Source organism: Budorcas taxicolor, chromosome 6, assembly GCF_023091745.1.
Source record: "Budorcas taxicolor isolate Tak-1 chromosome 6, Takin1.1, whole genome shotgun sequence".
In the NCBI taxonomy this organism is placed as follows: Eukaryota; Metazoa; Chordata; class Mammalia; order Artiodactyla; family Bovidae; genus Budorcas; species Budorcas taxicolor.
This window is the reverse complement of record NC_068915.1, coordinates 90544762-90557714: the sequence shown is the minus strand read 5'-3', so window position 1 is coordinate 90557714 and position 12953 is coordinate 90544762. Positions and strand designations below refer to the sequence as shown.

The following is a 12953-nucleotide window of genomic DNA, read 5'->3' as shown; positions in this document are numbered from 1 at the left end:
AATAGTGCTTGCAGGGCCACCTTTGGCCTAAACTATTCATATCATGTAGTTGCAAGTGGTTTTTGTTCCTAGAATTGTTGCTGAAAGTAAATTCTTGATAAAGCTATGTAGCCTGTGCCTGAGTATTTACCATGTATATGCAAGAAATTTGGAAAGCATTCTTACGTTTAATTCAAAAATCGAACGTGGATTTGACCTAAAACTAATCACTTGCTAATGTGTACTGTTTGGGACAACACAGAGTAGGCATTTAATTTTTTAAATAATGGGTTTTCCTTACTTCCTAATAGTTAGTGCTAAAGTAAACATGTTGAGTAATCCAGTTTTTACATTTAGGTTAAAGAAATGCTGCTTGAGAGTATTGTTCCTTCTGCCTTCTGGTTCTTAATGAACTTTGCTTCAAAACAGTGTATATTACTTGTTCTGCCCATTAATTAGAGAAATGCTGAATTTTCTCCTATTTGAGTTGATCATTTCACTCCTGCTGAAAAGTGAACGAAATGTTTTGTTGTAGTAATGGCATAGAGGAGCCTTTAGAAGAATCCTCACATGAACCTGAACCTGAGCCCGAATCTGAAACAAAGACTGAAGAGCTGAAACCTCCAGTGGAGGAGAAGAACTTGGAAGAGTTAGAGGAGAAGTCTGCTTCTCCTCCGCCTGCTGAACCTGTTTCTCTGCCACAGGAACCACCAAAGGTTAGATCAGAGGAACTCTTTAGACCCGTAACATCACGCTTTCATACGGTGCCATTAATGAAGCATGACCTTTGTTCTGTTGTGTTAATTGCTGAATAGTAAACTATGCTTTTTTATGTGTATGAAAGAAGCTGTGGGGTTTTTTTTTTTTGTAATTCTGAGGAAATCATATTTCACCCCCTAAAAAACACCCCTCAGAATAAAATTTAAGATTGATTCTTATCTGTGTGCAGTGTTTAGTACCATACATGAAATTATTTGAGTCCATGTAATAAAGCCGAGAGTTGCTCTTCCATTCTGTATTAAGTCCTCTACACACGGATGCAAATAGGAGTCATGCAGTTTCCCAAGTTAAAACAAATTGGCCTATTGTTAAAACAAGTGATACGTGTGCTATTTCTGGTTTAAATGGGAACAATTTCCTTATTACTACACCAAACTGTCTTGGAAAGATGAGTGATACCCATAGTGTTTCATTTAAACCTACCTAAAACATCTTTTATCTTTCTGTAAAGTAGGTATATTTGGGTAGTGAGAGGAGGAGATTGCTTGTTCTATTTGTGAATGTCTATTAAAGTTTCCAGCTAGTACTCTCTTCTTTTCTGTCCTTCCTCTCTCCCCTTAGCGCCATCACAACACCTTATCTTCCCCCCAAAAGGGGAAATAAATTGATTCTATTAGGTTCTTATTTTTCTAGCATGTGTAGTTGTTAGTGGTTTTGCTTGCCACTTGCTCATCTACTTAGAGCGTATAGGAACTTGCTTGTGGATTTATTTAGTAGTTCAGACAAACAGTCATAATCTTGCATAATGAGATTTTGAAACCTGGCACATAGACTGGCATGTGTGTGTGTGCCTTTCTTTTTAGGAGTCCTCCAATATAGAGCAATAGTTTAGAAATGAAAGAAAATATATATTTGGAAGTTTCCCTATAGGAATGTTGGTGGTTTTCCATGATTAGTAGCCTAGGTTTGTTGCATTTCCTGCAGGCTTTCTCCTGGGCTTCAGTGACCAGTAAAAACCTGCCTCCTAGTGGCACTGTTTCTTCCTCTGGAATTCCACCCCATGTTAAAGCACCAGTCTCACAGGTAACCAATCTGTGAACACATTGGATTGTATCCTTGTTACATTGCCAATTGCTTATCTTTTTCATACTTTTTAAAATGAGTCAATCAGAAATTATGGATTAAATATACAAAAAAATTGTATTAAATGTCAGTTGCACCCACTTTAAATGCCAGATCTCCATTCATCATCTATATAGGTGGTATTTGGGGTATGGGTGTGTGAAATACTACAGATTTAGTTAGTTTTAACAATATATATTGTCATTTAAAAGCCTTCTTAAAATAACCAAAAAACTCCTTTTTATAAGTTTAAAATATCATTTAGCAAAAATATTAGGGAAGAAATTTGAAAGCCACAGAGTAGTATGGCATTATAAAGAATCATTGTTATTTTTTTTAAACAGAAAACTTAAAAAAAAAAAAGCACTGCCTAAGCTCTCAGTCTGTAAGTGGTTCATACTGTTTAATTGAAGCCTGTACCAACTTATGACTGTAGTGTTCACCTTAACTGATCATTCTAGTATTCTACCTTTTGTCTGTCATCTTACCCACCTCAGAGCTTTCAAAAACATTGAAAAATAAAGACACTGGCTACCTAATGTGTTCATTAGATATACTTTAGAGTTAACCAAATTCTAAAGTAAATAGGCACAGTTAAAGGGTGTCCAGTACTTCTCCTACATTTTGAGTCAAGCTTCATTCCGGTATAAAATTTACATTTAAAATGGTTAGTGCACATAAAATTGTGTTTATACACCTCTTTTTGTGCTCTAAACATTGAAACTGTGAGATTTCAAAAGTAGCTAGGAATTATTAGGCAGTCTGCCTGGTGTTGGTACACATAATTAGCTATGTAATAGAATACGTGGCCTTGTGGTAGCTTTTTTTTTTTTTTTTTCAGCTAGATATTCAGGAAATACTGAGTAATTACCTCAGAACACAAACTAGAAGTCTGTCTTAATGAAGAAAATTATTTTGCCAAGTACTGATTGTACTTTTCTACCCATCTGAAGACTCAAGAAGTGATTTTCTGAATTTTCTTTTGGAATTCTTGGTTTCTTACCAGATTTGTGTTTGGAATTTTTTGAATTATTACTTGAATTTCAGAGAGTTGGCTACATTTATTTTAAACTTAGCGCTAGTTAAAAGTTAGAGTAACTAATGCCTGTTATGCCTTTAGTATGGCACCACACATTGTGCAAAGTACTTATTTATTCTTACCTAATCCCTACAACCACCTTGTGAGAATGGTTACTATTATTATTCCTGTTTCACAGACAAGTAAATTGAGACATCGAGTACTTCACCTAAGGTCAGACAGCTATATAAATAAAATAGCAGGGCTTTGAATTCATGCAGTTGGATACCCATGCAAGCCTGTAGGTTTCTTCAGCCCTTGCAGGGCAGTGTATCTCTGTTTACATCAAAGAAGAGGAGTGCTATATCTAAGTCATGTCTGTATATTATATTATATTAGATCCTAGCCTTTTGTCTAGAGAAATAAAATTTTAAGAAAAAAAAATAAGGGTAAGAGACTGGATTGTGTTTTAATAACCTATCCCCTTATTAAGACAAACTTTTAAACATTTATAATAAAAACTTTAAGTTTCTGATCTCCTTAAGCTGTATAAGAATGGATTCATAATTGTTTTCCTTTTGATTTAATAAACCATTCAGTTTTATTTGTCACTTTGGTATGGTATCCATTTCCTTAACACTTTGAGCATAGATTATTAATAAAAGGCTTCCCAGGTGATGCTAGTAGTAAAGAACCCGCCTGCCAATGCAGGAGACATAAGAGACACGGGTTCGATCCCTGGGTCAGGAAGATCCCCTGGAGAAGGAAATGGCAACCCACATCAGTATTCTTGCCTGGAGAATGCCATGGACAGAGGAGCCTGATGGGTTCCAGTCCAAGGGGTCGCAAAGAGTCAGATATGACTGAAGCGACTTAGCACACATTAATAAAAGAATTAAATGTAATTCCAAAGTATTGGTAGGCATGAATTTAGAAGTAGTTAAGTTATTTTCTTGGCAGATTTGTTGGAAGTTGATTAGTTCATTTAAATAGCTTTTGTTTGGTTGAAGTACGTATTAGTTGTGGTTTTACCTGCTGTTACTGAGTTGATTTGATGGTTTCATTTTTATTTCATATTCTGTTTGCTTTCATTTGTGGAATTTGTCATGTGAGCACACTTTCTGGTTGCATGGAATCAATTTTCAGGCCTGAAGGTTGTATGTGGTTGTCTTAGTTACTTTATCTCCTTGGAGCAAGAAGTTTTCATGAAATTAATCCTGAAGAATTGTAAGTGCATAGCTGGCTTAGTTGACACATATTGAAAGAAATATTGATAAATTTTTTTTGTCTGGTATTTTTCTTGTACTGACATCAAATATCTAAAAAGTTGCTAAATTCATGTATGGGTTATTTGTAAGATGTTGGAACTTATTTAAACTTGTGTTTTTAATATTAAATCCTTAAAGGATAAGAACTTTTTTGTTTTGCTACTTGTAGTTATTTTTGTTTTAGTTATCTTTTGAAAAGAATCTGAATCAGTCAGCTAGGATTCTTTTTCTTGGATTGAGTGAATTGAGGTTTTTCTAGATATTTAAATTAAAAAGTGTGATTTGCTTTGTTCCTTAAGTATTAGCTTCATCAAACTTTAGAAAATATCTGTTCTTTAATAAGGTTTTTTATTCATACTGTTCAAGTTGTGCTTTTAGGCCCTGCCCTCCTCAGTTGAAATTTCTAAATAACTTGCCTTTTCCATTAAATTATTATGTAGTCTTAAATTCTAAATACAGATAGCAGTGGTCTCAGGGCTGTAATGTTGGCTCCCTGGTCAGGCTAGAACATTCTCCTACAGGTTCTGAATTAGAGAACCAAATATAATTTAATTTTAAATGAACTATTAGTTACTGAACATCTGTGTTTAATAGCACTGTACTTGGTACTTTTTCTGGTGTAGAAATAAGATATGGTCCTTGAAGGAATAAATACACATAAATAATTTAAATACCTGAAAGAGTTAGACATTGAAAAATTTTCTTTTAGCTAAAAATTCTAGAACATGGGAAGCAACTTCATTTTGAGAGAAGTAGGAACTCTAGAAGAAAAATAACTGAGTGAGACAGGCAAATTTATTAAAGACTGCTAGGATAGGAGATAATATACCTTTTGGTTACAGTGGGTGAAACAAGAAATTGTTTTTGGAAAAAACATAGCTCTTTGTATCAAAATTTGTCCTTGCAAATTATAGTATCCCAGTTATATAAACTATGAAAGAGTTTGAGCCACTCTTGGGCTGAGGTACTCAGAGGTGGTCAGCCATAAAGATAGCTAGTTTTCTGACTTGAGGACACATTCTCCACATTTCTGCTGAGTGTTTTCAGCATTCTTTGAAGGTGCATATGTTTTCTCTCTTCCTTGGACCATAAATATTTGGGCAATAGACTGCCTGAAGAAGTTGGAAATACTGAAATGCCATGTATGAAGGAAAAGGTAATAGATGTAGATGTCATTTTATGTTTTTAATAGTTATTTAATTACATGTATTTAATTTAGCAGTTAGCAGAAACTTTTGGAGGGTAACTTAAAATGATCTATTACTTCTCCTACCACCCTCAAGAAACAGTTAAGAAACATTATTGGGGTCAGTCCTTAAATAAATGCATACCTCTCTCATAAGGAAGAACAACAGGGAGCTAAAGGACATCTTTGACTGTTTGAGATGCTATAAACGTTCCTGTATTGTTTTTTGTGTGCATCTTAACTTTAAGGTAGTATTTTTAGGTGCCAGCGTATACTAAATTTTATATTTTGAATTACCAAAATATTGATTTAAAAAATTATTCATGATGTGGAGTTTATATGAGCACTAAATTTGAAGGGCAACAAACTAGGTAATTAGAAGTATGTATCATATATTCTTATCTTCCAAAGATAAGACGGCTTTTTATTTTGTATATGTATTTACATGAAATGGCTCATCTTGCATTTTTTACTTTTGTAGCAGTATCTGTCTCATTGTGGATGTAACTTTATTGAAAAAATATGGTTGTAAAAAACAGCTTATGAATTATAACCTAGAGTGAGAAAACAAAATTTACCCTACAGTCCTAGATTGGTACAGAATATCCTTATAAAAATTTATGTTTCACATATATAGGACATATATTAAAAATATTCTAGACTTAAAATTACCATAATGCCTGCTGGTGACTTGGTTGTTGCTTTAGTTTGGTTGTTTTTCTCCTGTGAAATGTGTTTCTTTATAATGTGTTTTTTTCCTTTGTATTTTAGCCGAGAGTGGAAGCTAAACCAGAAGTTCAATCTCAGCCACCTCGTGTCCGTGAACAACGACCTAGAGAACGACCTGGTTTCCCTCCTAGAGGACCAAGACCAGGTGAGTCAGCCCCTCCTGTGATCTTCAGCAGTTAGCACTTGAAAAGTTAGAAAAAACTGAACTGAAAAAATTTTTTTAAATTATAATGTATTTTATATGCAAATCCTTTTAGTACCAAGTTGCTTAAAGGCTAAAGTAATCTGATATATATACAGCCTGGGTAAAACAACTAACTTTGAGGGGAAATTAGTTGACATGCCATAGAGACATGTATTTTGAAAATGTTAAGAGAATTTTGAGACACATTTTCTTTGGTTATTGTCACTGGTTCTAAGAATTCAAAACCGAGCTGCCAATAACCTACTCTCTTACTTAGCACTCTTATCTCTTCACAGATAAACAATAAGCACACCCTGATTCTTCTTATTTTGATTGTCTTAGGTATTAAGTAAGTTGCCATGATTTTTGACTTGTTTCCATTGTTAGCTAATATATGTAGAACCTATATTTGAATTCTATAAATATGTTTAGATTGCTTTCGGGAGGAGGTGGGAGATAGTATACATCATATTTAGAAAATAAACTTTTTTTAATAAAAAAAAAGTGTGTTAGTAAGCCAGGAGTTATGGGAGCTGGGATTTATCCCAGCCTTGTCACTGAGTTTGTGATCTTGGGTAAGACCCTTAAATCATGACATTCTCTTAAACCATTCAGTTACTACACACATTTTTTCTGTGTGATGCCTTTCTTTATATGCCTCATTCTGTTCTTTGTGTTAGTGGGAGGATCATATAAGATTTTACACATGTAAAAAAAAAAAAAGATTTTACATATGTATATATGAGCACCCTAAGGTGTATAAAAGCTTATATAAATGACAGTATTGCTGTTAAATTGACTGATTTGGCTATAATTTTATACAAGATTAATTTGTGAACTGTAAAGTACTAAACAAATATTTAGTATACATCTCACTATATCTAAAATCAGTTTGGTTAAGGAGACATACTTGTACTGCTGATACTTGGCTTTCACATGATCAGACCAGTAGATTGAGAAGAAGGGACTTTAGCAATCTAGTCAATACCCTCGGGTAACACTTCAGTGTCATGTTGTTTTCTAACTAACCTACTAATAATAGGCAGTTCCACAACTCAAAGGAGCTTTTTATCTTATTAAACTAAAACAAGAATATCAAGTGTTGGGGTTTTTAACTTTCATTGCTTTGAGCTAATTTTTATTATATGACATTGTAAACTTTAATATCTGCTCTGTTCCTCTTCTCAGGCAGAGGAGATATTGAACAGAATGAATCTGAGAACCGTAGAATAATTCGCTATCCAGATAGTCATCAACTCTTTGTTGGTAACTTGCCACATGATATTGATGAAAATGAACTAAAAGAGTTCTTCATGAGTAAGTGGTTTACTTTGCTTTATGGTAAAATTAAGCAGGAGGTGAAGAGAATTTTTTTTCTACTCATAAGACTTATTTTTCTTGACTTTTATTTCAGAGAAAGCATTCTGTTGTTAATAATCAGGATTTTCACATAATATTATATTCCATATAATTGACGGTAATGCCAAATATTTCTGACAACTATTTTGATTTGCTGTAGTTTCTAGAGTTTAAAAAAAATTTTTTTTTAGACTTTTCTTCCCCTTTGTTAGTTACCGATTATTATTTTTTTAAACTTTTTATTAACAGCGTTATAGTTTCAGGTGAACAGTGAAGGAACTCAGCCATACATATACATGTATCCATTCTCACTCAAGCTCCTTTCCCATCCAGGCTGCCACATGACATTGAGCAGAGTTCCATGTAGCTCTACAGTAGGTCCTTACTGGTTATCCATTTTAAATATAGCAGCGTGTACATGTTGATCCCAAGCTCCCTTAACTATCCCTTCCCTTTTATGCGTGCCCCCCCCCCCCCCCCCCCCCCCCGCCTCCTGAAACGATAAGTTCGGTCTCTGTGAGTCTGTTTGTTTCATAAGTAAGTTCATTTGTGTCATTTCTTTTTAGATTCCATGTATCATGTCATATGATATTTCTCCTTCTCAGTCTGACCTACCTCACTCAGTATGGCAATCTCTAGGTCCACCCATGTTCCTGCAGATGGAATTATTTCATTCTTTTTAATGGCTTAGTAGTACTCTATTGTATATGTGTTCTACACTGGGGAGAGCTCTTTTTTCATAATACGATTTTTAAAAAAAAATTTACGTGTGTACATAGTGTGTATCTTTAGGTACTGGTCCCCTTTAATTGATCAGGAGTATAAGGTTATATCAGATGTTTCCCAGTGAGTGTACTTAGTGTTGATTGACCTGGTTCTGTAGAGGTTAGAAGAAAGAGCTGGGTGAATCAGTCTTAAATTGGGAAATGGGATTCATCCGGCAAATACAAATCTAATATAGAAAATAAAATTGTCTCTCTAAAATGTGTAGGTAACTTTTCCTTTTGAATGGACTGATAAAGATGCAGGGCAACAGAATAGGCTAGTTGTTGGCATGTTAAGTGAATGACCTGTAAGAGTGAAAGTACCTTAATGCACTGGCTATAGCAGCTTGCAAGTTGTGTTTTGAAATGGATCAGGAAGAATGAGGTATTTCATTCTGAACAGTTAAAGTTACAAAATATTCTGTTAAAATATTGTATCCTTTGTGTAATGTATATTTTCACAGGTTTTGGAAATGTTGTGGAACTTCGCATCAATACCAAGGGTGTTGGGGGAAAGCTTCCAAATTTTGGTTTTGTGGTTTTTGATGACTCCGAACCAGTTCAGAGAATCTTAATTGCAAAAGTAAGTGACTTAAATGGCATAATTGAATACCTTATTATTCCTGTTGTATTTAATGTGAATAAGTCTGTTTTAAATGGTACAGTTAAAAATAGTTTACTATGAACTAGTATTTATGCAAAGAATAAAGATGTGTTAGTAATTTTAAAATTTGAGGTATGGGTCATTTTAAAATAAATTTGTTTGATTATTTACTCTGGTAAAGAAGGTTGGATATTGAGAATAGATTGCATATTGAGAATTTTGAAAGTTTTTTTTTATGTTTTTCACTATTTCTTACACCACTGTTACCGTCTAACCTGCCCATGTACATTTTTTTCTTCCTTTTTAAAGCCAATTATGTTTCGAGGGGAAGTACGTTTAAATGTGGAAGAGAAAAAGACAAGAGCTGCCAGAGAGCGAGAAACTCGAGGTGGTGGTGATGACCGCCGGGATATTAGGCGCAGTGATCGAGGTCCTGGTGGTCCCCGGGGAATAGTGGGCGGTGGAATGATGCGCGACCGGGACGGAAGAGGACCCCCTCCGAGAGGTGGCATGGCACAGAAACTTGGCTCTGGGAGAGGAGCCGGGCAGATGGAAGGCCGCTTCACAGGACAGCGTCGCTGAGGCTCCACTGTTGGCAGAGTCTTGGCAGTGGTACATTATTCATCGTGTTTGCATTCTTGTTAATTTTTTTTTTGGCTTTGGAATGTGACACAGCCTTTTTGATCATTTCTTTGATGTGAAAAGCATCTTTCGGTTATCAGTTAAATTGAGGTGGACATTATTTCCCCAATTTTACAACAGGATTCGCATTGTTAATTTATAAATCTAGACTTGGAGAATTAAGGACTGAGAAATGACCATATCTTAAACTGTCTACAACAAAGTGAACTTAAAAGGACATGCCCAACTGAATTCAGGTCCTTTGAGTCAAAAAAATCCTCTGCTGCACATTTTGTTTAAGTGTTACTGTTTCTGCCTATTATTGTTGGAAACACAAATAGTGCAATTTGTGCAATTGGAGAATCTTGCCTTTTTTTCTTGGCTCCCCCCAAAAATACAAACCAACAGAAACTTGTTATGCACTCATCAGAATGCACTAATGGGTACTCTGAACTCATTAACCTTGACATCTGCAACAGGAGGCAAGAGGGGAAAAAAATCTTTCATCTTTTTTTCCAGTAGAGCATAGTTTGTGAAATGATGAGGGCATTTTTACCTGCTTGCTGTGACCAGCGTGTGTACACATAAACCTTAACAAGACTACAAGTATATTCCAGAAGGAAGTCATTTAGTTATGAACGAAATAACAAAGATCAGAACTTCAAATGCTATGGTCTTGAATGTTAGACCAGATTTAGTAGCTCCATATCTAAGGTTTTTTTCTACCTGCCCCTCTTCAGTACAGGGATGGCTGGCTGCTCAACACACTCCTCCTCCCCCTTTTCCTTTCTTTAAGCTGTGTACAGTGAAAATTGTCTTTACTGTATTTTTGTTCTCTGGTAATGTAATACGCATGATGGTGCCTTCTATTAATACATCATTCCAGTCTAGCTGGTAATTTTGTACAGTATAGTATATAAATTGCTGTGCTGCAAAGCCAAACAGCTGCAAAATGTTGAGAAATCATTGAAGTATATAAAAATTGCAGTATCTTTAAAATCAGTAAAATTGACTAGTATATTATTTACCTTGTTCTTCAGTTAACAACTTTGTGTTCTCTGTGGGAGGGAGTCTTGTGTGTTTGGGAGGCAGAGGGAAGGAGGAAGTCAGTTATTTGAGTCAAAGTCTCTTGTTGACTTTTCTCTTAGCCTGAAGGTGAACATTGAAGCGTATCACTCGAGAGGTGCTTGGAAAAGTCAGTCAACTTGATCTACATTGTTAGTGACCTTTTAAAAGCAGTCAGATTCCATAAATGGCACGTAAACCTGAAGTAAGGATACTGCAATTTTCAGAGAAAAAAGAACAGCAGCTCTTAAGTGTTCGCATTTTCTATTTGAGGGGGCAGGGAACTGTCATTCATTTTGCACAATTCTTGACCTGATGTCAGCACCCGAGTGGCTCTGAATTTAAGTCTGGGATGACATCTTTTATTTTTACATGAATCTCTAAACAATTCTGTGAGCAAAGTTTGTAGCTGCTGGATTATTGTCTGTCTTTATAGCAAGTTCCGGTAAACCACAAATATGACAAAGGATATCCGATTTTATGCTTGGAGTATTTGGTACCTACCAGTTTCTGATGTTTCAGGCCAGGAGTGGGGTAAATAAGTGTGACCACTTAAAGCTGCTTGTAGCATGGAAGACTTCTCCATTCTGTCTTAGTAAAAACAAACAAAAAATGCACTTGACATAATAGCAAACTGTTTCTTAATTATGAAACTGTTTGCTATTTAGTAAACTAGCAAATGATGCACATATTTTGTTTTCCATGTACTGGGCAATGTAAGTAAAATTAAGCCTGTCCCCTTTTTCCCCACCTTGAATGAGGTCTTCCATGTTCGAGGAAAAGTCTTGCACTATTGGATGTATTTTGGGGACACAGATTTCTCAGTTTCCATTTTGGGGGGCTTAAGGATTTTTTTTCCTGTTTGAAATACATTTACGCTTTCTAATGTATAGTACTTGAAGTTCTTACAAGAAAATTACTTTCGAGTTTTGAAGCTTTTATTCAAACTGCTTTTAAATAAGTGGTTTCTTGTCAGTGTTTTTTTTTTTTTTATATATATATAGCATATTGTTCCTCTTTTCATTTCTTTCTCCTCCTTCATTTGATATATATATATGTAAAATTTTCAATCCAAGATATTGCCCTACCGCCCATGAAAACTGTTCTGGCACCAAAAGTAATGATAAATGTTAAGTGTAATAGAAAATTAAAGCAAAGAGCCATTCAGCTTCAGTCTTTACATACCATGAATAAAACTTTAAAACATCACATGGAGAAGTTTACATGGTGATTGTTCACCTGCAGTACTGTGGACTTTTAACATTTTGTCCCCTTTTCAGTGAACCAGAGTAAAAATATTCATCTACCATAACTGTTATTTGCTGGGTTTTTTTATTGTTGTTGTTGTTTGTTTTTATTTTTTGGATGGTAATATTCTATTCTATCCTTATGACACTATTGCAACCAAATTGGCTTTACCATCTTGGCTTTAGTAGGTATAGAAGACAATGGATTACCATCTTTATTGCTGTAATGTGTTAAGCATTATATGCTAGTAGTATCTAGTTTAATTGTTTCAGGTGGAAAGTATTCTTTGAGTTTCCATTTTGAATGTGTTTGGACTAAACAAACAATAAACTACTGATGTCTGCAGCATTTTATTTATGTCCCTAATTTAATCTTTAGGTTTGTGTTCCGAAATATTTTCTCCCAGTTGCATTTCACACAGCCTCAGGAAATAAGGAATTGTTCTAACATCAACTGATGATTATTTGTGAAATTTGATACGTAAAATTATTTAAGTAAGACTTGGAACATAATTACTTGAACTGAGATAGATGCCAGTTCAGTTAGATAATTGATAAACAAGATAGAGAATGTTAGACCAGAATAATAAGTAGTGAGGAAGGTGAGAAGCAGACTACTAAATGTTTATTTATTTGTTTTTAATAATCTTGGGTTTTCTAAAGGATTGCTACTTCATCTCAGAAGGAAAAAAGGATGGGAAGATCGAGGTGATCTGAAGTTATGGACATGACCAGTTCAGCAATTGGAACAAATTTGTGAAGCTCTAAAAGAATATTAAAAGGGAAAAGAATCATTCACTCATAGTTAACAAATATATTCTTCAAATGAAAAATAAAATCACAAGGCATATGTAATTTTAGAACTTGAGACTTTTACTTTGTTAATAGGGATAGTACAAGTGAATTTTTCCTGATATATTTATAACACTATGAAGATTCCATAAATCAATCTTTACTAGTTTGTACTGGAGAAAAGCTAGACTGTTATTCAAGTACTTTTAGGAAGTAAGACTTAAGATTTTTTAAGTGTCTATTAAGCTCACTTTCCATTTTAATTATAATGTATAATATTTAATTTTATGGCTAT

General features: G+C 34.6%; 1 protein-coding gene across 4 annotated transcripts in view; it reads left to right on the top strand.

Annotated features, from left to right (window-relative positions):
• The window catches only part of G3BP2 (G3BP stress granule assembly factor 2), an 88287-nt gene extending 76075 nt beyond the window's left edge, over positions 1-12212 (top strand). For 3 of the 4 annotated variants that reach the window (XM_052641882.1, XM_052641883.1, XM_052641884.1), the window contains 6 exons: positions 515-695; positions 1684-1782; positions 6065-6167; positions 7395-7523; positions 8794-8912; positions 9243-12212. In XM_052641882.1, the coding sequence (XP_052497842.1) occupies positions 515-695; positions 1684-1782; positions 6065-6167; positions 7395-7523; positions 8794-8912; positions 9243-9515 (904 nt within the window). In that variant the 3' untranslated portion in view covers positions 9516-12212. The remainder of the gene's footprint in view (positions 1-514; positions 696-1683; positions 1783-6064; positions 6168-7394; positions 7524-8793; positions 8913-9242) is intronic. The other variant, XM_052641885.1, reaches the window with a different exon arrangement.
• Positions 12213-12953: the final 741 nt, after the last annotated feature.